The sequence below is a fragment of the Lutzomyia longipalpis genome, chromosome 2, assembly GCF_024334085.1.
Source record: "Lutzomyia longipalpis isolate SR_M1_2022 chromosome 2, ASM2433408v1".
NCBI classification, from domain to species: Eukaryota; Metazoa; Arthropoda; class Insecta; order Diptera; family Psychodidae; genus Lutzomyia; species Lutzomyia longipalpis.
Genome location: NC_074708.1, coordinates 36,655,245 through 36,682,218, shown reverse-complemented (window position 1 = coordinate 36,682,218; position 26,974 = coordinate 36,655,245). Strand labels below are relative to the sequence as shown.

The 26,974-nt window shown below is 35.7% G+C and overlaps 1 protein-coding gene across 2 annotated transcripts in view; it reads right to left on the bottom strand.

The window, feature by feature from the left end:
• Positions 1–4,802: 4,802 nt before the first annotated feature.
• LOC129790573 (zwei Ig domain protein zig-8-like) overlaps positions 4,803–26,974 on the bottom strand; it is a 39,268-nt gene continuing 17,096 nt past the window's right edge. The window contains exons 2-8 of one of the 2 annotated variants that reach the window (XM_055828135.1): positions 19,259–19,482; positions 14,416–14,532; positions 14,095–14,188; positions 9,494–9,561; positions 9,334–9,393; positions 8,597–8,765; positions 4,803–5,476 (exon numbers count right to left, since the gene is read on the bottom strand). In XM_055828135.1, the coding sequence (XP_055684110.1) occupies positions 5,376–5,476; positions 8,597–8,765; positions 9,334–9,393; positions 9,494–9,561; positions 14,095–14,188; positions 14,416–14,532; positions 19,259–19,482 (833 nt within the window). In that variant the 3' untranslated portion in view covers positions 4,803–5,375. The remainder of the gene's footprint in view (positions 5,477–8,596; positions 8,766–9,333; positions 9,394–9,493; positions 9,562–14,094; positions 14,189–14,415; positions 14,533–19,258; positions 19,483–26,974) is intronic. The other variant, XM_055828136.1, reaches the window with a different exon arrangement.

The following is a 26,974-nucleotide window of genomic DNA, read 5'->3' as shown; positions in this document are numbered from 1 at the left end:
CTGAAAGTTAAATTGAACAGAAGAGAACGACTTAAAGTTATGAATTAATCCTCTGAAAATATTCAACTTTGCAATTTTAAGTCTCTGTGTAAACAGAATAATTTGAAATGCAAGTTTGATGATTATTCTGACAAGTTTCTTTGGAGATTTAATTAATGAAAATTTTTTATACATACATATACGTATGTATGTACATATTGAAATATTTAATAAATCATTAATTTGAAAAAAAAAAAATACTTTCTGGAAAAGTTCGTTAAAAAGAACTTCCGTAATTTGAACATTTTTACATGAATAAAAAGGTTATCACACTACATTTTTAAGTGCTTAAAAATCCATATCTTTTATGTGAAGAAGAGGGAGACCTTTTTTGTTCTCATTCTTCTTCTAATTGAATGATTAGAATCAAGTACAGTAGAAGTCCACATCAACGAACAATCGCGAGAGTAGTACATCCGATTGTTCGTTGATGTGGACTTCTACTGTATTTGAAGTTGTGAATTACATTATTAAAGATTTTCTTTAAGTTTTTCAAGAAATTTGACACTTGACAATGTCATTGATAATTAACTGTCAGTTATCTGCCAAAATCAAACATGACAGTTAATATAAAAAAGACACTTCTGCAGCTTTTTACTCGGAAATTAAATACATATCTAATGGGGAAACATTTCTGAGAACTACTATAAAAAGCATAAAAACGAATAAAAGATTAAAAAAAGAATTTTTTAAGCAAACCTACATCTTTAGGTGACATTTCAAAATGTCAGAAATTCAAATTTAAACTGACTCAACGAATTTATTTCTTCGTTTTTAAAACAGATTTTTCCTGACAAAAACACGTAGCGAGAGAATATTGCTTGTGTAACTTTTTACCACCATCACCACCACGAGTGTGTGTGGGGGTGGCAGCTGGTGGGATGCGTGTCTGATGATTTTGTGACTATAAAAGAATTTTCTCAACTTTACAGCCTCTCTTGTTGAAGATGTCAAGGGGATGAAGATGACTTTTGGCTGGGCTTTTTGGACTTTTCCCCGCTAACGTGACAGTTGTGTGTTCAACCGCATAAAGTTAATCCAACGAAAATTTCAATAACTTTTATTCCCACATAATTCTCCATGTGTTACACTAAACTTTCATGATGGTGGGATCCCTTTTGTGCCACCCAGTTGGTGCTGGGTGGATCTTCACGTTGTATTTTACGTGCCATATACATACATACACAAATGCCTGAGGGGTGGATGGCGAAAATCTACCCTCGAAATCCCCATAAATTATTTTGCATACAAGAAAAGAAAATTAATTTATGCTCGTATTGATTTCCAGCAGCACACACAGCCGTCCCGAGAGAATAAAGAGAATGAAAGAGCGCAACACCCAAGAAAAGGTTTCATTAAAATCGCCTTAATTCATTCAATATCTCTCGCCTTGACTTTTTCCCACACCCCCAGCCCCACATTCATCCTGATGTATTTTTCATTGAGATACTTTTTCCCACGCCCATGTTCCGCATTTCCACCTCCAGCAAGGAAACGCATACCCTTGGCGTCCTCGCCCATTTTCCACGGGAGATTAAAACTTCACTTCCAATTAACATTTATGTAATTTACACTCCTTCTTGCGCTACTTGGGAGACTTGAGAGCATCTTCGCTCTCTGTACAAAAAAAATAGCCTTTGATTTTTCATCTTCCACCCCCACGCCCCTCTACAGATGTCTTTTTATATACCCCACCCACACCCAAATAGCGAGAAAGGGGTGGGTGTGCGACTTCTTCCGCATGTAACGAAAAAAAAGTCCTTCCGAAGATTTTCTTGTACGAGTTGTATATGGAGGAAAACTAAAAGGGAAAATCGTTGTCATTGTAATGAGAATAATTTAGAGAGAAAATGGATGGGAGATGGAAAAGTTTTCCTCATTAATTAACAGAGTATGGCACATCGTGTGTCTATCAGTGAATATATTTGTGATACAACTTTCGCAATGATGAAACTCCCACAAGAAGCATGTGTAGAGAAAGTGTTATTTACTCAACCCCCGCTTTCTGTTCCCCTCATATTTTGTCAATTCCTATTACAACACGAAAAAAATAACGTCTACATACCTATAAGTTAAGACTGGGTAGCTTCTTTGCCATTTTTATGATTTCTCAATCAATGACCAGGCGTCTCCATCTAACCAGGCGCCTCCATTCAAGCAGTTAAATATTTGTGCTTTCAATGTTTATTTAAGAACTTGTATTTTTGGGAAAAAAAATTTTGAAAAAAAATTCTTTATATAAATACTGAAATAAATTAAAAACATATTTCCCAGAAAAATTAATAAATAAATCATGGCAGATTTATCTCCAAAAATTTATTCTCATCCCATGAATTTCAAATAATTCCCCAAGTTAGAGTTAATGGAGACACATTGTAGATTGAAAAATCAAAACAAGTGGAAGAAAATATAAACCTAAAACAACATTCCCTCCCTCAATGCGCTAAAAAAGCCACACAATACCTCCCCAATCGCACGCAATATCCGTGAATTTTTCATGAAGCCCCCAACTGTTACACATGGGAGCTTTTTTTTCGTCCACACATCGTGATTTCCTTCATATCGTCATGAGGGTTGGGGAGTCGGAAAAGGAGGGTTGAAAATTTATGTAAAATCTCAGAGAATTCACCCCCAAGTGCCTTGAACATAAAATGGTTGCGCGGGACGAGCAATTCCCGAGAAAAGTTTCCCTTTTGTCGAATTTCCGCATTTGCAATGATATGCGAGCCCCTTTGTACCTTTTTTCACGTTAATTTTCATTCATATATATTTTTGGGGCAGAAAAAGGGGCCCTCACACCCCCTCCCTAAAATAACACACTCGCAAGCTTTTTGAAAAAGCCAACACCTACCCCTGGAGTTGTGTAATATATTCCAAAATGGCAGATCCTATGACAATCATTTACCCATCGAAGTCCTTGAAAAGTTCTTATCATTCTTCGTGCGTTCTCAATTCTTTTTGCCAGTGGCAAAAGGAATGTGTAGGTAACTATACTCGAGGAAGCCCGCGCGATAGAAGGTCACTTTGGGGAGATACTTCATTAAATTTTCACGGTGTTTGTTGGGCAAAAAAGATGCTTTTCACACGATTTTCTTTTCGAACTTTCAATGAGTTCTCTGTGTGTGTGTTGGGAGCTTTCTCTACCACCTAAAGCGCCCTTAAGCTTTAATGGATATCTGTTTTTGAACACCTTGTGAATGAAGAAGAAATGAGTTTGTTGGCGAGTTTTGCTGAGGCTTTAATTTTTTTTTCCAGCTTCTAAAAGAAGAAACTTTATCAATTTAAGGGGTGGGGAATTTAATTGTTGAATATTTGTTGGAATTTAGCAGGGGTTTTGCATGAATATTTTCCAACAAATTGAGACAATATTTATAGGAATAATAATCTGTGAATATTTTTCCATATTTTATTACAAATTTTGTCTTTCTCGCGATTGAATGAAGTTGTTCGTTTATTCTCTTTAAAATCTGATTTATCTAATTTTATCGGTCATACATTAAATGGAGGCGCCTGGTAGACAAAAATGGATAAATATAATTTTAAAGGAGACGCCGGGTTTTCTTAATTTTTTTAGGGAGAAAATCAGGAAATTTGATAAAGAAATTAAAAAATTAATGCAAAAAAAGAGTCAAAATTGCAAAAAAAAAGCTTAACTTACCATCATCCAAATTAATGTTCTTCAAGCTGCAGCTGAATTTAATTAATTTAATTAACTATTCACTAGAAAATTCTTCTGAAACTCTCCAATTTGCTGATGTGGAAGACCATGAAAGACGTGTGTGGCTGTGATTAAGAAAAAAACGAACAGTTCTCCCTCCACTAAGGAAAAGAATGTAAAATTTTCAGAACCACACAGAAACTTTTGTCAGTTTTGACGAACTAAAATCAGTCCAAGATGTTAAAAGAACTTTTGACCACAATGAAAATCCGTAACATTTCCTTTTACAGAATAAAAGTCGCACCAAAGTTGAACTTTTTCCGCTTCCTTTGCCAAAAAAAGAATCCTTTAACAATCATAAAGACATTTTTCTCGAATCTTTGGAAATGGAAAGGAGAGAGTAGGGGTGGAAATGTAGATTTTCCATTTTACCTTGTACTTTTGAATGTTTGCACAGTGCGATGTATGGCGATGGGAAAATGCTGGAAAATGTCGTTGCTTGTTTGCAATCAAAGACTCCGAAAAAAAAAGTCAGAGTAGAGAATTAAAAGCATTTTTTTTTCAAGGGATGTCATTTCAATAAAATGTTTATTTTGATTCTCTCCTGTCGGGGCATTTCCATGTCCTTCATTTTATAGCAAAAATTTCCTTTTTTTTCATCATTGATAAAAATCTCCCTGAAGGAGATGGCTACGAAGGGGTGAGGGAAGAGGGACGTTTGTGGAGGAGGAAGGACGGAAATGAGAGCAAAAAGGAAAAAGTAAAATGGAGATGAAAAGGGAACATTTCGATGGATTTGTGGAAAAATTAATTGTTCCACAGGGTTGCACACAAGAGGTAAACATTTGTAATTTAATAAAGTTTACATCCCACTCTGTCCTCATCCATGGAGGATCCAAGTCGAAAATTCACTCGGGGAAAGAGCATGAAATTGAAACACTGTGGTTTACAATTAAATTGCTCGTCCACCCCCTCACATACATACATAGATAGGTAGGGGATGTCTCCTCCTCCCCAATTTTTTTTTGAATTTATTGTTGTTCTTCCTTCATCCACATAAATGCTTTTTTTTATTCTTCAGCGATACCAGGAGGGATCAAAATTGTTTATTTTTATATTTATTTTTCCATTCTCTATTTGTCTAAATCATCTTCTATTATAGTACTTTTTCTCCCTTCCTTTTATCCTCATTTTTTTATATAGCTAAACACTACGGACTCCATATGCCATTCACAGTCTCCTGGCAAAAAGAAATTTTTCTCTTATTTTTTTCTTTTAGTAAACTTGCCCCCAAAGCATTTCCCTCAATAAACAACGTTTTATATGGAAAAAATTGGAATCCCCAAAAATCACATAAAATGCATTTTTTCTACGATTCATTAAATTGAGACGAACGAAGAAGATTTTTTTTTGTCATGAGATATGTTTTACAAAATACACGTGACGTGAAAAAAAGGTATATGGGGAGAAAATATTAATATCTTAGGAGAGAAAAAAATGAAAATTATCCCAAAAAGAAAAGAAGAAAATTATTAAAAATTCCTAACATCTGCCCCCGCATCCGTTGCAGGGAAATTGTGACTGCGACTCATGCGGTGAGATTTGAGTTATTACAAATTGAATTACAATATGTTGATTCCCATTGTTTGGCTCACACACAGCAAAGGCATTTTGTCATTCATCTTGCGAGATTGATGACGACAAATGCGAAGAAGAGCACAGTACAGGGATCACCGACTTTCAGCTTTCCACCTTGTTGCATTGCAGCGGGATATTCACCTGCAGGAAAAAGAAAATGGGATACAGCAAAAACGTTAGAGGGGGAAAAAACAAGACTCAATACTATGTTTTATGCGGGTGGGAAAAATAAAGGAGATTGGCTATCTTCTTTGGTGGAGCACCACACAGTTGAATCGTTGAATTTCAATGGAATTTTATATTGAAGTATCTCCGTGAGGCTCCCAGGGGGCTTCGTACACATATGTGATTGGATTAAATTAAATTTAAAAAAATAAAACATCCCTCCTTTTGGAAAAAATAGTTGGAGAAAGAAAATTGTTTAGTTCAAGAAGATATGAAACATTAAAACCTTGAAACATTCGGACTTTGTATCATAAAAGGAGTTTATTCAGGCCAGTATGAAAGATGATCCTCTATCGCAGAACAATTTTAACCCATTCCATCTTGTAGAGGATCAAAAAACATTGAAGAATCGCGAGAGAAGCTCCCCAAAATCCACTGGGATCACATCGAAAAGTGCAAATAAAAATTGCAAAAAAATTCAAATATTGCGACGCCATTTGACGTTTTTTTCCCTATAAAAAATGTTTGAAAACTTTTTTGTAGACTTGTCGCTCATTTTCCGTGGAGTTTTTTCTAGTCAAAATAAATATTTATTTTTTCGTTTCTGGAGTGATTTCTACATCTGAATCAGGTGATGCACAGCGAAATGAAGCTGAGGGAGGTTGATAGAACCAGCCCCTTGCAAATCAAAACAAATCTTTTTACATTTTTTTGGGCCTCTTCGGCAGTGAGAATTTTAGCAAATCTGACCGAGTTGAATCCCATCCAGTGCAATATACCTGATTCAGATGTATGAAATCAATATAGTAGTCAGTATCCGGAAACATTCGACGGAGTCATCAAGCAAATCATGACCAGCACGGAAGACATTTCTGATATTGCTCCTGAAAGTCTCCTTCTGAGATTGGAACACTGAGCAAGTCCACAAAATCTTCATCACCGTCTTCCCATACATCTTTCCCAAGAGCAATGACTTCCTGGAGCTGACAAAAGTGATTCTCAACTCTCATTTTGCCTCTCAGAGATCTTCCCATGAGGTTTTGCTGTAGAAATTGGGACTTCCGGAAGCGAAAGATTTGCTCCGACGCATTGAAATTGAATCAATGGGCAGTGAACAGAGATTCTATGCCCTCCTCCTTGTTGCATCCGCTCTCGAGAAGACTGCAATGTCAAGAAAGACATCCGGAAGTCTCATGAAATATTCACAGCAATAAACTCGTAATGAGTTTGTTCTCAGTGCTTTGAGAGTATCATTAGATGCACAGACTTCCACGGAGCAGAAGATTTCACAGATTCAGATGTAGAAATCACTCCAGAAACGAAATAATAAATATTTATTTTGACTAGAAAAAACTCCACGGAAAATGAGCGACAAGTCTACAAAAAAGTTTTCAAACATTTTTTATAGGGAAAAAAACGTCAAATGGCGTCGCAATATTTGAATTTTTTTGCAATTTTTATTTGCACTTTTGGATGTGATCCCAGTGGATTTTGGGGAGCTTCTCTCGCGATTCTTCAATGTTTTTTGATCCTCTACAAGATGGAATGGGTTAAAATTGTTCTGCGATAGAGGATCATCTTTCATACTGGCCTGAATAAACTCCTTTATTCTGTGGGTGTTTTAGAGGATATTTATCAGCCAATACGTTTTCTTTGGCTTCCTTTAACGTAAATTTAACGAACTTTAAACTTGGAGAAAATATTAAATTAATTTAATTTAAGAAAAATATAATATTTCACATTCTGGTCAGCATATGATCCTAATGGTTGCGAAAGGGTTAAAAAACTGCTTCCATGTTCATAGTCCTTAAAAAAGTCCCTCTTGTTTTAACTAATGAAATTTATTTAGAGTACTACACTCATAAATTTTGTGCAGTAATTGACCCCCTGGTTTGCTCTTATATGGCTTAACAAAAGCAACGATAGAGCTAAAATTGTACAAACTCTTGTTGAGCACTATCTCGAAATTAAATACATGAATCCGCTGTGGAAATTGAGCTCAAGAGGAATGTTTTCAGTCTCTTTCTCTCTTTTTTTTTTCTTTCCTTCTCATCCCCCATCAAGTCTGTGAGGGAAATTCAAGAATGTTGGCATTGTCTGCATGTTGTGAGTGAAATTTATGTACATAAAGCACATCTTTTGCTTTTTCTTAGCATTTTTTTTTGTCCCGTCATACCTATACAATGAAAATTGATACTTTTGCGACAATTTAAAAGCGTATAAGAATCTGTCAGGAAATTGAAAGGAAAAAAAAGTATTCAAGAGACTTTTTTTATTGGAGATAAAGCGGTAGAAAAAAAATTGATGAGAGTTTTGTATTTCATCTGTTCGTTAAGAAATCCTTCTTTCATTTGGATTTTTATCTTTTAATATTCTGTATTCGATTTTTTAAAAATTATTTTTTATAAGAAGTTCGGAAACTTCTGTTTAGAGTAGAAATTCTGTGTAGAGTATTAATTTATAGATACTTCTCTTTCAAATTATTGTGTGAGAATTTGTACATTTACTATTTATTTATTTATTTTTATTCATCGCAATCAACACTATATCAGTACATTTTATTACCCAATCGAAACGTGATGGAAATCTTTATTTTTTTCCTCTAGAAAGTCTTTGGGATAGTCGTTTAGTTTTAGTGTATTTTAAAGATGTGCCAATTGCAGTATTTAATGTTTGAATTTATAGATTTCATTTCACTTTGGTGCAAGGGGATACTATAGTCTCTTTGGAATGAATTACAAGCTCCTTAATTCCATCTCTCGAGCGAGTACTTTCCATAAATTTAACACAGATAAATTTCTTAGCTTTTCCATGGTGAAGTAAACTGAAAAGCCACTTGAATACGAAAGTTCTACTCTACATTTGAAATGGAGAGTGTTTTGCGCCCGTGCGATGCTTCAGCCAACTGATGAGGATTTCTCTCTTCTCTGCACAAGGCATTCAGGGAGCTGTATACATAGTCAGGGAAAGCTCTGAAAAGCCCCCCAGGGGGAGTTACCACAAACAGGGCGCGGGAAGGGAACTTGTGCGAGAGAAGAAAGAAAAGAAAACGAAGGAACTACTCACAAATGTTGAAGTGTTAATTGAAATATTTACCATTTAAGACGTGTACAGTCACTGTGAATGGATTGGCGTTCGATGGTAGACAAGTGTACTTCCCCGAATCCGGGCTTTTGGCTCTCTGTATGAGAAGATAGGATGTGGTGACTTCACCCTTTTCTGTGATTACAGAAACACCCCCGCGTGGTGAATCATAATTAATTTCCTGCAGCGAGATTGAGAATTTTCTAATTAGACATCATGCGGGGCAAAAGCGAGCATAAGTGGGGGGTGTGCTTGTATTCAATGATGGCTCTTTTCCGTTGCTGCGGATGAAATGGCAAAAATTACATCGCTATTTATTCACAATTAATTATATTGATTAATTAAATGCCTCTCATCCCGTCGGCGCAAAGTGTGATGAAAAGTTTCTGCGAAATGGGGAGTGTACAGAGACCCAAGCTGAGTTAAAGTTTTTAAGCGACTAATTCAATCATTAATTTCTAACGTTATGTTTATGAGAATTATGAATTTATAATTTATTAGAATTATTTCCAATCACAAAGCTCTAACGTTAGAAATAGCATTAAATTCATCAAATATTTCTCTTTAAAGTCGCCACAGAAAATACTCTCAGTTTGAGTCTCTAAAATGAGGGTAGAAGGGGTAGAAGGGAAGCTTTGAAAGCGATGGTGGCCTTTCACACGATTCAACCCTAAATCCACCCTCTCGATTTTATGAAGCGATATTATTAATTTTGGTTGAGCATCATTAAAAATTTCCACCGCACTTACGAGATTATTGTGTGTCCACTGCATACCCGGGGGTGGCTCTGGCAGATGACGGACGATACACTGTATGTGGATTAAATTGCAAAAATTTATGTTTAGAGTTTGGGGAATTGTATTTAAAACAAAATACCCCCAGAGGGGGTTAACTTTTGCATTCTCTCACCGTCAAATTCACCGTTGAACCCTTATTCACATATAGGTCCGGACCACCGATGATTGTTGTAATGGGTTCTGCATGGGGGGTTGATCAAGGGCGGCAAGGGCATGGAAAGAAAGCAGAAAAAAGGGGGATGGAAGAAAATTGAGTGTGTGGAAATCTTATAAATTAATTACATTGTCTTATCGCATTAGTTTTATTTTCTCCCATGGCAAAAATCAAGCTCAAATTAAGCAATAATTGGACAACATTTGCTCCTCAATTTACACCATTTGTCGTACCGGGAAGCATCCCACGAAATAATTATCCCTAACGTCTCTCTTATCGTTCGCCACCGCATAGGGAGCTTTCGCTCTCTGTTTTTTTTTTGCTTTTCCGTATGTGGAGCGTTTTTACTCCCACATGGAGGAAGGAGGTTGTGGAGCACATAAAAACCACCCTCCCCCGTATATATGGCACAAAAAGATCTTTTTGCCATTTCAAAAATACCTGCTAAATTGTCTTCGAAAAGGTTCTGAGAAAAATCCTCGAAACGAAGATAAAATTCACAGATAAGAAACCAAATCGTTGAATATGATATTTTCTTTCTCTTCTCGTTTAAATTTCCATCTTTAATGTTTTCCCACAAAGTTTGAATTTTAAATTACACTGAAAGCTTTTTTTTATGAAGGTATCTTGCAAAGAAAAATAATATTGACGAATTGAGACATTTTTAATCCTTTCATCAAGTAAGAATAGAAATTCCTAAAAAATCTCTTTAAAAAAAAGTCAAAGAAAATATTTCATGGAAGATTTTTTCGGGTATAAAATTTAAATGAAAATTCAAAATAAATAATTTTCTTTTGACACTTTTCATCCCTCAGTGAGAAATTACCACGTTTTTTTTCTCCACACAAAAGCCACAGACTTTTCTCTTTTCTTTATTTCTCCCCCACCTTTAAATATGTAAATTCATGAGGGAAAGTCATTTATATACAAAAAATACTCTCTATATTGAACATGAATGACACAATAATAATTTTTTTTCGGTAAGGTATCAAAAGCTCCGTGCTATGTATCAAAATCGAAAGTAATTTGTTCTTGCTGAAGACCCTCCCCTATAAGCTTTCCTCGTCTTTGCTCTGGAGATCTTCTCCCAGGGACTGATAGTCTTGTGTACAAGTATGCAGGAAGCAAAAAGGGGGGAGACGAGAAATTCGACATCCTCATCTGTGGGTCTCACAAGTATTTCTATATGTGGGTTGGAGGGTGACCCACAAAAAAGCTCCCCAACAGTGGACGACCCAATGCTTAAGGGTGAGAGAGAGAGCATCCTAATTACTTTCTCAGCAGAATACTGCTGAGGAAATTCATTGCCTTCAGAAATCAATGTCTATTGATAAGTTTATTCCTCCCTCCTTTCCTACCTCCTCGCAATCCCCGGCAAATGCTCATTTATTTGCAAATAGCAAGCAGAGGGAATTATTAACAATGTTATCATCTCCATTACAATCCAATCTTCTCTATCGCCTCTTGTCCAATAAATCCATTTTGGCATTTAATTAAATTAATTAGCATTGAGAGTGATTTTTGATATTTTTTTTCCTTTCTCGATGTTCTCGCTCTCTTTCCCATTAGACCACAGAAAATACCTTCGGCGTGGAAATGTCTGGTGGGGAAAATGCAACTTTCTGAGAGCTTTTTTCGAAAAGTTTTAAAGCAAAAAAAAAAATACAAAACAAGGATTAGCAAGAGGATTCCAAAATTTCACGAAATGCCCTGAGGTGGAAATTTTACATTTTACTCCCCGCGTGGGATTTTAAATGGCTTCTGCGGGGGTGGCATGGATAGACGGAGGAGGGGCAAAGAAACATGGTTGGGATTATGTACTTAAGACGCTTAATTATTTCTCTTTTTTTTTTTATTTGCCAATCTTAAAGGGAAATATACTATATAGCTGGAGAATTCCCAAGGAAGCCAATTAAATTCAATCCCATTTTGGGTGGAAAATGAGACAAAGTTTAGCATCTCTGGTGCTTCTGGCTCTTGGAATTTGCCACTCTCTATATACCAACGGAATTACTTTGAAAATTGTTTAGAAATTTTATTGAGATGCCTTCCAAAAGTTATTTTAGTTTCAAATATTTCTCATGTAAAAATGAATGATTATTTTGTACATAGTTGCTGTGAATTAAGTAAAAGGAATTACTTTAGTTTCAATGTTCGCCGCAAGAGTGAAAATATTTTATGGCACAACCATAAATGCCAAACTTGCGCCGCCATTATTAATTTTCAATAATTAAAAATGAAAATATTTATTTTCCGTAGTATAAACTAAAAATTCTTGCTAATTATTAATCTATATTGATAAACAAATTTATGCATCATTTGAATGCAAAATATTTACATACAAAATTCCACAAAATATTGCTTTCTCTCTCTCCAAATGAAATTTGTCAAAGGAAATTGCATGAACATTGATATTTGTGGATTTCGCGGAAAATTTCCCAATCAACTTTAGGATTTAGATTTTGGAATGAAATAACTCTCATCATGGCTCTGAAAGTTCGTAGCATAGCTAGAGTTAATTGAATCGCAAATTGTATGTCATTTCAGAGTCTGCAATTCCTTTGTGCAACGCATGGAATCTAATTAATTGCATTCTATGTTGGGGATGCATCGATATATAATTTCTCCGTGTGGAATTTCACAGACAGAGAGACAATTTATTCAGTTGAAAACCATAAAAATAATTCTTCCCTAATTGTAGCACCATTATAGGGTGGAATTTTGTGTCCCTTGAAATAGGCACATGCCCTTTGCACCCACCCACACTCCCAATACTTGATTTTATAAATAGGTTGTTTCCATTTTACAGGGCAATGCCATGAATTTTCAATTTTACAGCCCACTGTGCACCCAATAGATGCGAAAACGTGGAATTTCGTCTAAAGTGAAAAGCTCCTTCACATAAACTTTATGGTAGCAACCATAAAACAATCTCCCGACAAGGCGTCATGTCTTTTTGGTTCTCCTTTAACTTTTCTTGATTTTTCTTATTCTTCTCCTTTTTTTGTTCCCTCTTCCTGCACGTGGAGGGCTATGGAATGTGTCTGTTAGCTTCTTGATAACAAAAAAGGAAAATACACACAAACCATGAGTCCAGGCTTGGTGGAAAATCAATTAACCCTATTCCGTGGTCTGTTGAAAATTTTGCCATAAATATGGATGTCCCAACGGTGAAACTTTTGTGCATCCTCATTTGTTTATACATGGAAATTTTCTCTATGTTCCTCCCTCAAAAACCTCCGAAAGCTCCACATGAAAAGCCACCGCTTGGCTGAGATTATTTCCCCGCATGTAAAATTGTGCCTAAAACTTGCCTCAACTTTTATAGTTCATTTGACTGGTGCTGTTTGAAAATTAAAAAAAAAATGTTGAGAACATTTTAGCTCGGCACATTTTGGGGATTCCTCTCACTTCCTCTGAGAGTGTGGGAATTTATGTAGTTACAAAGTCCACAGGACGGGTGGTTTTTTATTGTGTGAAAATATAGATTAATTCATGTGACAATTTAAATGACTAATCACCCCAAATTCGCTTGCTTTCTGCGTCATCAACAATTGCCATAGTTAACTTTTTTCCCTCCCTTTCGCTCACCCTCCATGAAACTTTGAATTTATGTGAGTTGCATTAAATTTTGCCAATTCTTTTGTGAAAAAAAAATGGGGATTGTGAGGTTATGTTGTCTGCTATGTAAAATCATAAAATATTTAGTTTATGGGGTTTGCTATAAAAATTTTCAATGGATTTGTTTTTTGATTATTCAATCAATTTCAATTTTATTTATTCATTATGTGGGGATTTGGTGTAAAAGGTGGTATAGATATAAAATTTTCATATTGAGGTCACAATTGATCTTTTATAGTTTTATTGTATTGCGCTGAAAACATAAAAAAGCTTTGTTAGAACATAACTAAAATAAAGTTTATGAATCTTTATTATTAACTGGAATGCTTAATTTTTGAGCTGATTATAAAATTAGGATCAATTATTTCGATTCTTTCAATTCTTCTTCTTCTTTTTAACCTCAAAATTTCAAAAATTAATTAACGTTTATTAAGCTATAATACTGCAGAAAGTAGACAGCAGTACCAGCTAATTCCAAAGGCAAAAAGAACTAAAATAAAACCAAAAAGTCAGCTTTAGAAGTTCTGACCAATTGGGATGTTCAAAGGTAATTTTCAAAAATTTTCCCTTTTAGCCACATGTTTAAAAATTAACGACTTTCGGTGGTCCTTTCTTTTTTCAAATTAACTTTTCTCTTTATGTTCCATTTATTTTTTGCGGAGAATGGTTGCCTTTTATGAATGTATATTTTCTCTCTGTGAATATTACGCTGATGAAAATTTCAGACAATTCCCCCCGGTACAGAGAGCCGGGGCTAGATTTGCACACGTTTTTGTCCAAAAAGGATGGCAAAACTTTCTCGGCACCCACCCACAGCCCAGCCCGGTAAGAACATTAAATTTCGGTCCAGACGAGGACCATGGGGGTAACTTTGTTATATGAGAGATAATACAGCATTTGTTGGGGCGGCATGGGGGTGGTATGATTGGAGTACTCACCAACAATGGACAGAAACATGGAGTGACCGATGGGTGGTGTGGTGGAGACTTGGCACTCGTACACCCCTGAGTCCCTCTTCTGTGGATACCTAATCTGTAGGACGATACATCATGTTAGAGGATGGGGCTGAGGGGGAAGCCCCATTTATGCGCACACATGAGATAGATATTTATTAAAATATCATTATCGATCCACTTTACGGTCGAATCATCTTACACATTTGGCCATCATGGAATTTTGGCTACGTGTGTGCTTGTGTGCGGTTTGTGGGGGTGGATCGTAATGAGATTTTAAGCACCCATGCATCATACTCAACATACCTGAAGTGTCCAGTCTTCAGTCTGTGGATTGTGCACACTCTGAAATCTCAGGTCTGACGTGTACGTAAATCTTCCTGTTGTGAGCAAATGTATGTCTCGATGTCGGATCCAGGAAACCTGAAATGGCCCACCGCACACATGCATCAAATGTCTCCCCATCATGCAAATGGCTCTATTGAGGATTTAATACAAATAATCCCACATCGTAAATTCTATTACGTGGAAGCCAAACCCCCATCCCACGCCCCCACATACATATATCCCATCCAATCCCTTAATATATATTCACACAACCAACCCCCCTGTCAAAAGGGACGCAGTGGTGGCACAAACGGAGCAAAAAAAAAATTGGGCGGCTCTCTATACGTGCAGAAGTAATCTTCCGCTATGCACAACATCCCGCGGCAGTCAGGATCTTGCCCATGAGAGGAGCCTTTTATTGCCCCCTCGGAAATGTCTCTATCTTTCATTTCACAAACCCCCCGCTCAACATACACGCCCCTTCATGGTCTCCACATAAACTACACGGCGCGCATAAAAAAGAACAACAATAAATTCTTTCTACCCCCAATGTGCCCATAAAATTATTATACGTGCATTTTCTATGTGAAGAGATCTCATCAGAGTTTTCCAGGCACATCCCTCCCCCCTATCCAAACTACCGGAAGTTTCCCGGGGCTTCACGTTGTGTGTGTGTGAGAATCAAAATCAACAGCGCGCTATATAGAGATAAAGTCCATCCCACTGATCTGTCTATATAAATTTTATGATTCACCGCTGCAATTAAAAGCTTTCGCAGCACTAAAATGGTTATATCCATTGATTTTCCTCCAGCTCAGGTACATTAAAAATTTTTGCACAACTCCCAAAAATTCATTTAATACCTTTACCCCTTAGGGGTGGAGTAGATCCATACACGCAGCATAATACATATAGCGAAAGTTCAACATAAAAGAATTAAAAATTAATTGCCTCCCTGTGCAGAAAAAGGAGCTTATGCGCATTTCGTAAGAGAAATAAATTAAATTATTTAAATAAATCCAAATATTTTATGTATTTTCTGGCATGTACACAAATTCCGGAAATAGCTCTAAGAAAATTTCACATAAAACATAAATCTAATTTGTGAGTGACAAATAATAATTAATCAATAATGAGTTAATTAAAATTTGCTTATTTAGAACCAGGAATGTGTGTTATTAAATTTTGCACATCCGCGGAGTTATGAGATTTATTAATTTGATTAATTTTGTTTAATTATGATATTGATTTAAATGAAATCTGCTGAAAGTTTGATGAAAATGAGAGAACTTTTGGAGCTTTTTTGAAGCCGACTTTAATTAGAAAACTAAACTAAAAGTTCTAGTTCGAAATTATTTTTATTAATAAATTTTTAGTTTCCCTTTAATTTTTATTTAGGGGAGAATGGGTCAAATCTGACCTTTTATATTGGACTATTTTTTATAAATTATTTTGAAGTTTGGGAAAAAATTGATTCTAATTTTATAATGGATATTTTCTGTATTTCCTAAATTAAAATTCTTCAAATTAAAATAGATTTTATTCAAAAGTATATTCAGGATCAAATGAAAATTAAATATTGTTTGACATGACGTGTTGACAGTTGAATGACACTTGTTGCGAGTTGACATGTCGATTGACAGTTAATGTGACATTTATATATATTTCAATGGCATATTCATTTAATCTTAAGCTAAAGCACAAGACTTAGGAGACTATTGTGTGGCACACATTTGAAATTGTCGCAATTTAAACTTGAAAAATGATGCAAATTCACTAAAGTTGACATGGAAGAAAGTTAAGTTCATTTTGGAGAAAATGTGTCAACTGCCGTTGGAATTACCCAATTTGACATTAGCATCACATTTCAAGTTTTAAGCATCCCACTCTGCAGTGCTCATAAAGCGATTTGCATACTTCACAAAGTATACGCGCGCGGCAACTCGTACGGGTTGACGGTGTCTCCTAACCAACCCATTGCAGTTTGGGCGGTGAAAAGCATTGAGATTTTATAATGGCCTCCTCTCTGTGTAAAGTCGCTCCTTATAATTCCATTGGTTCACGTCAATCTCTTCACGAGAAAAAAAAACAGGGAGCTGCGGTATTTTTTTTTGTGGCCATTAAAATTCTAATAAAAAAGGAGTTGTGTAATTCCAAAAAACACATATTCATTTTATGAAGCCATCATTGACTCCACAATATTCACAAACACTGATTTATAGCTGCGATATGTTCACGCAACTTTTGAATATTTTATTCAGGAAATTGCAATAAAGGATCATCCGGGATATTTTTAATAATTTTGCATGAGGTGAGGTCGTGAACTACATACATAGGTAGGCATTATTTTCAATGGCAGGATTTTCACATTGAATACATTTTTTTTCAACAATAGCATTTTATGATTTTTTTTATTAGTCCCACACAGAGAGAGAGGAACCGAACACTTCCGACGGGTAAAACGACAACCGGAAAATGACCACTTTTGTATTTTTATCTGTCAAAGCTTCCGTCATTGTGCAAATGTACACAAGAAATTTAAATTCAAAAATTAACGACTTCAGCGTGGATAATTAAATTCTTTCTCATTAACTCTTTGTTGAATATTCTTTTGCGAGGATCGTTAAAAACCCCGGAAGTGCTCTTGATTGAATTATCTTTGACTCGTTCCATGCAATAAGAAAACCCTTTTTGCAATTATATATTTCTTTGAAAAAAAAAAAAGGAATAGAACGTCACCATCCTCCAAAGGAGAACGTCAAGTTAACCTCCATTTTGGAGAAGAAAAGGTCTATTAAAAGAACATTTTCAGCCTGAATGGCACCTTCGTGAGAATATCTCCAACTTGGCGCGAGAGCTTTTCAAATCAAAAGTTATAGACATTAATAGATGAAGCCCTAAAATGCGATTCGTGAGAATTGCTCAGTGAATTCGTTTTTTCTCTTTTACTTCGCGCGGCACCTGCAAATCCATGTGAAAATGTTCTCGCGCGCGGGAACTTCGTCACTGCGGGGCAGAAGCACGAAAAATGCAGGTAATTTCATTTTACGATTGCGATAAATAAATATTTCTACGTTGTGCCTGGCGTTAAATTTTCTTTCTGGAATTTTTTTCTCCTCTCGCAAAGCGAGCACGTGCAAAAGCGCGAAAATGCGGGGGTGTGGGCAGCTTCACGGTTAAGCGCTCGCGCGCCCTACTTCTGATTATGAGTGATGATTTTTCTCATTATTCCTATTAAGATGTAGCAGAGGCGCTAAACGCATCAGTTTCAATTATAGCGCGTAATACGGCGCGAGGGTGGAAGATATAATTTGCCCCTTAATGATAATCCTCCATCATGTATGAAAAGTCATCGATTACTGTTTTCCACCCAATTTTGCGTGTGCATGCCACCCCCATGAGATCCCTAAATTTTCCCCGATAATCACCCCCAATGCTGCTTTACAGCTTTAGGATTTTCCTCCCAATGCTATGTATGTAAGTATGCGCGTGCTATATAGAGAACAAACCACAGTGCGGACGGAAAAACAGACGCAAAGGCAAAACCCTATAAAATTGGTGTTAAAATTCGGTACATTAAATAATTTTCTGTGTGTTTCCACCCCCCTAAACCAATTTTTGTACACAGCTCAAAGAATTTATTGGAGTTTATCGACTTGAGATCCCGCGTGGTTGCTTCACATTTTCCCTCTGTGTACCACCCTCTTCCCACCCCCGCAAAGAAAACCAGCAAGATGCTGCCAAAGAGTGATGCAAAAATCAATTTTCAATTTCCAAGACCACTCGGTGGGGTTGATGGGTGTTGAGGGGGGTGGAAAAAGAAAGATTACATATCTCCTTTACACCTCCGCACCTTGCTTGAAGTGTATTGCAAACAGTTAATCAACATAAGAGATTTTCTTATTTACAGAAACTGCTCAAGTATAGATTGTGCTTTCAATAGGGATGATGTTTGGAGCACCTTTTCATCATAAACTTTCACCGAAACATCTGGGCATCGCTATCATGAGCAGCGGTGAAAGCCACCGCGGCGTCAATGCCAATCAATTTAGTTTCTCTGTAAAATTAATTCTTTTTCCTTTTGTTTTTGGGGTGAAAGTTCACTAAAAAAAATATTCAATAAAAATAAGACTCCTGATATCCCCATTGCTTCTTTCTTCTACAAAATCTCAATGAAATTACAAAGTTATTCCTCAAGAATTAAAAATCAAATTACATTGTAAACTAATTTGGTAAACTGAGGAAATAAATCATTTTCCGTCTAAATTTTCCCAAATTTTCATCTTTCTATCTCACTCGCATATTATGTGTCAATTCAACATGACATTCAAATAGAATGGAATTATGTAAATCATATTAAAATGTTTTATGCATGAGAAGCTCTTCTGGGAGTGTTATATGCTCACAACCCCTTTGGATGCTTTCCAATTCAGCAATTTCGGCGGGCTTTTACAAATCTACTACAGAGCATTGAAATGCTTTTCTTCCCCCCTTTAAGGCTTCCAAAAGGAATTAATACAATTTTCAGTTTCAGTGTCTTCTATGCGCGTGGTGTGGAGACTTTTCGACTCCCACCACATCCCAAAGCATCTTCCAAGTATTCCCAAAGATATTGCTCGTATCGCTTCTTTCCCGCAACTTTTCCCACCACTCTTCCTGCCTTTCGCGTCTTTTTACCACCACCCTCGCTTAAGGTATACAACATACACCCCCCACCCACCCCCTCAGCCTCTCCTTATAACATTAGAAGGAGATGGGTATGTGAATTTATATTCATTGTTACATATACACAAGGATATGAGAGTGAATGATTGATTTATACCGTTTTGTTGCCCAAATTGTGTACACGGCAATTGAGTTGGGCGGTTTTTCCCACGAGGGCTGTAACATTTTTGGATGCTGAAACATCAAAATATGGTCCATGTCGCTCATGATGTGGCACACTCAATTCCGTTGCGACCTCCATCACTGAATCATAAAAATTATCAATTTGATGCAGACTGACATCCTTCTCATCCGCTGCATCGAATGTGTCTGTCGTTGCTGCTGCACACGATGTGTGGGCGGTGGGTGGTGTAGGAGGTTCATATGAAATGAAAGAGAGGGGGGAAAGAGGGTAAAAAGATTGCAAAAAATCAGTGTGGAGAAAAATCGTTATGATGTCAAACACGGGTGGAGTTCAAAGGTGACGAGAGAGCATTTCATGCAAGAACGTTTTCGCATTGATTTTTTTTAGCTCTGCATGCCCCATCGTGCTCTGCAATAATTAATTTCAATTTTCCACTGAAAGCTCCAGGGAGGTTATTCAAAAAAAAAAAATATACATATATAGCATACAGGTAGTGTGTACTTTATGTGTATATTTTCCACGAAATCTGTATCACTCTTTCAATAGATTGAAACACCTCTTTCTGCTTCGCGTATGTGCGGGCTTAATCAGAAAAAAATTCAATATACACATTATTGGTTAAAAAAATTAACAAAAAAAAAATCAAATTTTTATGTTATTCGTTTTTTTTTGTAATTATTATTTATCAGAATTTTGCAAAAAAAAAAGGAAATTGTTTTTCGCATATGTGAAAAACTTGGCTAATTTCGGGAATTATTTTGTGATTCTTTGTTCTATAAATTCATTTTTAGTGAATAGTAAGAATTTATCAAATTAAATTGCAATTTAGTAAAAATAATTAAAAATATCCGGCGGCCCCATTGTAGAGAAGTCTACAATAGAGGACGTTTAATCGAATATTGAAGCTTTATAATGCTTTCATTTAATTTTTATTGTTCCCCTGTTATTTTTTTTAGTTTTGCACTGATTTTATTATTTAAATTGTGGAAGAAATATATTTTAATTATTTAAAGTAGGATAATTTTCAATAAATTGAGCTCTTTATATTTAAAATGAAACGAAAAAAAATTGTTTGGGTAATAAAAATTATTTTTGTAATTTTAATAAAGCAATAAAATTGTTTTTAGTCATTCATGTTTACGTTTTTAATATTTTCCCAGTTCTGAATTATTAAGTTTCGATGAAAAATTCAGTATTTTTAACACTGAAAATTTTAAAATTCGACGTAAATTCAGAATTGACTAAATAACTCTTCAATTTAAGCTTGTGTCAAAAAGCTTTGACGAAGAGAACTCTAATAAATCTGTTTTACTAAAATATTCTCTTAATCCACCTACACATAATAATTAAAGGTTCTTTAAATGTACCATAGATAATTTTTTTTTAATTAAAATCGTTGTGTTGGTTGGAAAAATCGCTAAACTTGAAGGAAAATTCTGAAACTTTCAAAAGTTCTATATATAACACTAATGCTTTTATTTTCCCTCCTAAATGGGAGTTTTTCTTTAATCTTTCAAAGAGAATTTGAAGTAATAAAATACTTTAGAGGTAATTTAATTGCTAGCAAAGAGATTTTAGTGGAAATATGTGTAATTATTTCTTAGAAATTCTACATGATATTTGAGCATTGTTATGGAGTTTTGGTGAACTTTATTAAGCTCTTGCAGGGAAAACTGTTAAGCTTATTAAAGGAGATTTATTAGATTTGTTTCAATTTAGTTAACCCAAACAACACCACAAGTACAGAGAAATTTCAATTGGTTTTAATTGTATTACTTGTTGTACATGATACTTAGCACAAATTAATTGTTTATTTATTTTTAATCAGATTTAGAAATTATTTTAATCAGAACTTATTTAATTTTTGAGAGAGAATCTTTAATTTTTAAATGAAAGCTCTTAATGATTAATCTGTAAGTGAAAACTTAAAAATTATTTATTAACAGAATTTTAAAATTGTAAAACACACTTTCTAAAGAGAAGAAAATGGAAAAGTTTAAAAAACTACAAAAGTAGATAAATATTTAAGAAAAGCAGAATAGTGAGAAAGAAGCTCTCTAAGATTTTTAATAAGCTTCTTCGCATCCACCTTCCCTTGCACAGAAAATTGTAATTAAAGTGAAGCATCCCTAAGACCCCAAAGCTTTGATTGGCAGCCATGGGGGGTGAATTAGTAATGTATATTGAATGAACTTGAAGAGGACTCTCCATGCACTTCTCCTTAGACAAGATGTTGGTTTCTCTTAAAGCATATTTAAGTTCCAATTAAATTTCAAATCACTTTGAGCTCTGTGAGTTCTTTATGGTATTTCCATGGCACTTCATATAGACAAATACTTCCCAACCATCCCCCTCCCCCATCGCATCCACCCTATATTGGTCCTTTGTTTCTCCAATATCTGGTGCTTCAATACACCAAACCATTGATGGCGCCTTGAGTTCGAAATTCATTAGAATGGATATAATGAATGATGAGCAGCAGATTGTTTGATAGAGAAGGGAAGTTCCAAAACAATGAAGTATCTCCTACCCCCCACTGATGCTCATGGGGATGAGGGTTGTTGTATATAGTACGAATAACAAGTAAACTGCTAGGCCATACAGAGATAGAGAGAGAGACTTTCAGTGCACCTGCCCTCGCACTTCAACTTCCAATATTATGCTAAATTCTTAAAGTTTCTGAATTATTTGCGGGGATTATGGTGGGCCAAAACATGCGCCAGATTGAAATTATTCAAATCAAGCTGCGAGTGTGGTTTTGTGTGCGACGTGGAGGGTATTGAAAAGGGATTTTCGTGTTTTGGTGGCACTGCTGTTGCTTTTATTCTACAATTTTTGTATTTGCTCAATTGAATTCTCTTCAATATGTATGATTTTGGTTTTCTTGCAGTTTAAATAAAGCCCAGAAAATACATTTTGGGGGATATCAAATCAATGCTTTTCATAAAAAAATTTATGTATTTCAAAAGCCCATCCATACAATTGGTTTGATTTTATGGTGGGAAGTGGAGCTGAAAAATTCCACCAATTGTCCAATGATTTGACAAATATTTTCCTTTTCCATTGAAAGATCCCACACCCTCCGGCCTCCTTGTGCTATTTGAATTCAAATTGTAAGGAAAATCTCCACGAGATCCCTCCTGTGAGTTTATTTTACATAGGATTTGATAATGAATAAAATTTGCATAGAAATGTGGTGGTGGAGGCGCCGGGTAAAAGCTCTCGCCACACCATAATCCCCAAAAAGCTTAGCCAAAACTCTCGTATAATTGCACTCTCATTCCACCCCTGATAAATATTAATATTATACATATTTGCTATGTCTTTCAGAGCAAGGCACTTTTGCAATTAACTGACTCTCTCGCACATTCTGTCTCTTGGTTTTGGGGGCAACACGCTATGGTGCCAACATAATGACCATTTGTGGTTTGCGCCAAACTTTCCTCCCACCCACCCTCATAGAAAGTTCTGTGCTGCTATTTAAACGTACCCCACTGGCCTCCCACACTTTTTTTTGTATTGGGATCATTGAACAGCATCATTTGCTATCGAATTCAATGTAATTGTCACACCAATTTTAATCATTTTATCGTGGGAAAATAGAGCATTTAATTTTATTTTCTCTACAGTGCAAAAAAAACAACAAAAATATCCAATTTTCCATACAAAATGAAACAAAACACAAAATCTCTTGTATTCTTTGGGGAAATTGATGCTACCTACAACGAGAATTGGGGTTGCAATAAAATTCAACCGGAGAGAGAGAGAGAGGGAGGAGTGTAATGTACAATAAATCAGGTTGAAAATTGGATAAAAATATTCTTTTGCCAAGAAAATGGAGAGCTTTTTAACATTTTAAGCCTTTTCTCGATAAGGAGAATTCTTTGAGAGAAAGAGAAATAAATATACATTTGAAATTTATTGATTGAATTCAATTTGTGGGAACACGTTTTGTTCCTCCTGGGCGGGGGAGAAAAGGAATAATGAGGTAGTTTCCTTTAATGTGGGAGAAATACGATTATCTCAATTAAACATAAATTTATCACTTTGCAACAAATTTCCAATTGATTCACTTCTTTGTTTAATTTAATTGCTGACACACAGGGTGACACATTTAGAATTAATTTCATTTTAATTCACCTCACAGATAAAGAGGGTTATTCACGTGAATGTTTTATTAAATTTAGGATTTCTTTTAAAAAGCTTTTTCAAGAAAAACTACAAACGAATCTCTCAGAGATTTCAATAGAGGTACATTCGGGTATATCCATTTGTCTGTTTCCGACAATATTTCTCCGAAATTAACCCATGATTTTGCAATATCATTTTCAATGTTTTAACTCTTTTCACAGAATCATGAATTTAATCCACCCCCCATTTGAGTAAAAGGAATGTTCTTCCACTTGCTAACATTCATAGTTTAACTCAAACCCTCAAAGTTCTACCTGCTTTTCTACACTACCTTTTGTTCCTTTTTTATACCCTTCAACAATTCCTTTCTCATCCATTGGAATCTGTCGACATTATATAAAGGTAAGTTTTGTGAAAGACTTTCCACTCCAATAATACGTGTCTCTCAATCCATTCTTTCTCTCTCCAACTAACTTTATTTTCCAACTACTTTCCCGAATACAGTGTGTGTGTGTGGAAAATCCCTCTCAGGCGGGAAATCCCTGCGTAAAGAAACTTCCTCGTCAATTTATTGCGACAAATGCGACAAAATTCGAATGTATAAAGTTAATAAAACATTGATTTCCCTTCCAACGCTCTGCTGAGGTTCCTTTTACCATGCTTTTTTCACACAGCCATGGGGTGGTTGGATTTGTTGATAGGGATGCTTCCCCGCTCTCCCCAAAAAAAGGCCATACGGGGGTGGTTTACGCACAAATTTTCAGCATATCCCCATCATTTCTGGGGAGGGAAGGAGTTGGGGGAGTTTATTTTGTGCCAAAATGAAAGCAAAAACATCCTTGTCCATCCTTTCAAAATAGAAATAATTTATTTATAATAACCAACCCTCACCACCTTGCACGAAATCCCCATTTTTCCGTGCGAGGTGTATTGTTGTGCCAGAAAATCAGGCGCGAAGATGACGCGGCTGAGGGTGGTGGGGATAAGTATTTTAAAATTAATATTATGGGAAAATACACTCAAGGAGCATTATTTTTTAATTCACAGATTAAATATTAAAGTTGACTTTTTCATCTGGCAAAAGGGGGATTGTTGCTCACAAGTGCGCGGCATAAATAACTCTCAAGCGCCATGTAGGAGTTGTTGGGGGTGTAATAAGTTATGAAATGGAGTGACAGAGGTATAAATGGAACAATGTCCCTCCTTGTCGTAATTCAAATCCAACATACATACACAAGTGGAGCATCCCCCACCCATTGAGCTTGGGAAATGCCAAAAGGAAAAGGGGTTGAAGGTGATATTTGAGCTTCACCCCGCCCCCATCTTGTCTACCCAGATATACTCTCTTCACAGATGGCATGAAAAAAAGAAGTTCTGTGTGGGACAATGTTATGGGAGCTTGTAACGAGAGAATCTCTCATATGTCGTCGTCGTGAGTGTGGAGGGAGCACGAGGGGGTAAAAGAGGAAGAATTATTTGCAAAAAAGGGTGTCTGGATGAGAGATTTCCACCCTTCTGGTAGGAGTCAGGAGGGGAAGGAAATGAGAGTGGGGGAGAAAAACTTCAGGAAATTTAAGAAATATTTCATGTCTCCCAAAACTATAATCAAGGAATATATTTTTCCCAACCAGCAGAGAAAAGCCATTAAAAGTCCTCTCACGATGTACAGTGTCTGTCAGAATTTTCTAGTGGAGAAAATAAAATGTTAATTAAATTTGTTGTTGTCTTGAAAAAAAAATTGAAAGTTTGCCAAAACGGTGAAGAGAGGAAAACTTAAAAGAAATTTTATATTTTAAAGTTTTCCTACGTGAAACAAATAATAAAGGATGACCCATGAAGATCACGTTTGAGCTGATTAACATTCCCAGGAGATAAAAATCTTAAGAAAAATAAATCAAAATGTCAATAAACGTGTAAATGTACGTTAATTCGAACGATATAATTAAACACATAATGCGGTACATCACTGTAAAAGTAAATTCCAAGTTAAATTCCCAATTTTCAGTTTAGAAACTTCTTCCAATTCTCAGTTATTTTAAGCAACGACTTTTCCTTGCAAGCGAGAGATGAAAGAGAAATTCCCTTTGACTTTTGAGATATAAAAGCCCCAAATGGTGTAAGAGAAGATATATATCACACACATGTGTATATTAGATTGGGATTTTGTTGAAACGTGTGTAAGTAATTAAGGGGTTTTGTTGATGGAATTATCAAGATTTTCCAATGAAAATTCCACTCTTCTCTAACCATTTACCAAAAATAACTTTTACCAAAAAGCTCCTTGAGGAAATACATAGATTATACATTATATACCTCCTAGATGTGATGCTGACGCGCGTCTTTTCTGTGCGAGAGCTTTTACAAAAGGAGTGTGGATTGCCTTAGAAATACACAGCATCAATTTATTGTGCACGATAGAAAGCACAAGTGTTCTCCCTTTGATCTTAACACACACACATACATAACCCAAATGCCACTTTAGGGGTTGACTCTCACTAAAAAGGGATGAGTGGAAGTAAAATGCAAATATTATCTTGGGACTTTACAAGAACTTCATTTTATATAATATACCTTTCCTCTCTGATAGTTTGTCTTATAGTGCGTCTTTTAATTAATTTTCAACCCATTGATTGTACCCCTATAGCCATCATTTCAATAAAAGGGATAATCGAATATCAAAAGCTTGATTACTTTCATTTTCATGTGAAAAAGGCTCAAGGATTACGCATAATTGGATTCAAATTAAGAGTTTTTCTAATATACAAATAAATAAATGGGTTAAAACTCATGGCTATATTAAGTATTTTGTAGTATAGATAAGTTAAAAATTGAGTCACCATTAGGTAAAGACTGAGTCTACATTAGGCAAAAGCTGAGTCTGAATAAGACGATTGCGTAGCAAATAGTCTTTTTTTGAGTCACAAGTAGTTAAATTTGCGTCAACATTATTTTCAACCATGAATAAACTCCTTTCTCCTCTTACACTTACAATGAAACATTTACACGTGGAAGCCCCTATTTGTGATTGGAAAACATCTCTTGGAGCTTTTCCATGCCTAAAATCGAACCAGGATGAACACTATATAGGTTCAAATTGTAGTTAATTGACCTATTCCAGCTTATCTATTACACCACTTGACTCTCACACCTGTACACAATGCTTCTGTAAGCACCAATAAAGTAACAACCATAATAAATGTTTCTCACGCTCGCACAGCTGCGAAATTTTGTACTGCAATTCATCGTATTTATGTTAACCACGAGATTTACTTGCGAAACTTTTACGATTCTGCACAATTCTTGTTAATCTCCCCAACAACGTGCGTGTGTAAATAGTATGTTGTAGGAGGCAAAGCTCTCTGGCTGTTTATGTTGCGCATTTTGAGTGCAAAAGCACTGGCAAATAAACGGAGTGGAAAAGCTGTGGTCGGCACAATATTCTGCAGACGAGCACCCCTATAGCAATATGCTACTTTTCGTGAAAATTCTGTGGTCTAATTGGGCTAAAATTTCTCTCTGTGTATACGAGGTAGGGCACCCTATTTTGTAGGGGAGAAT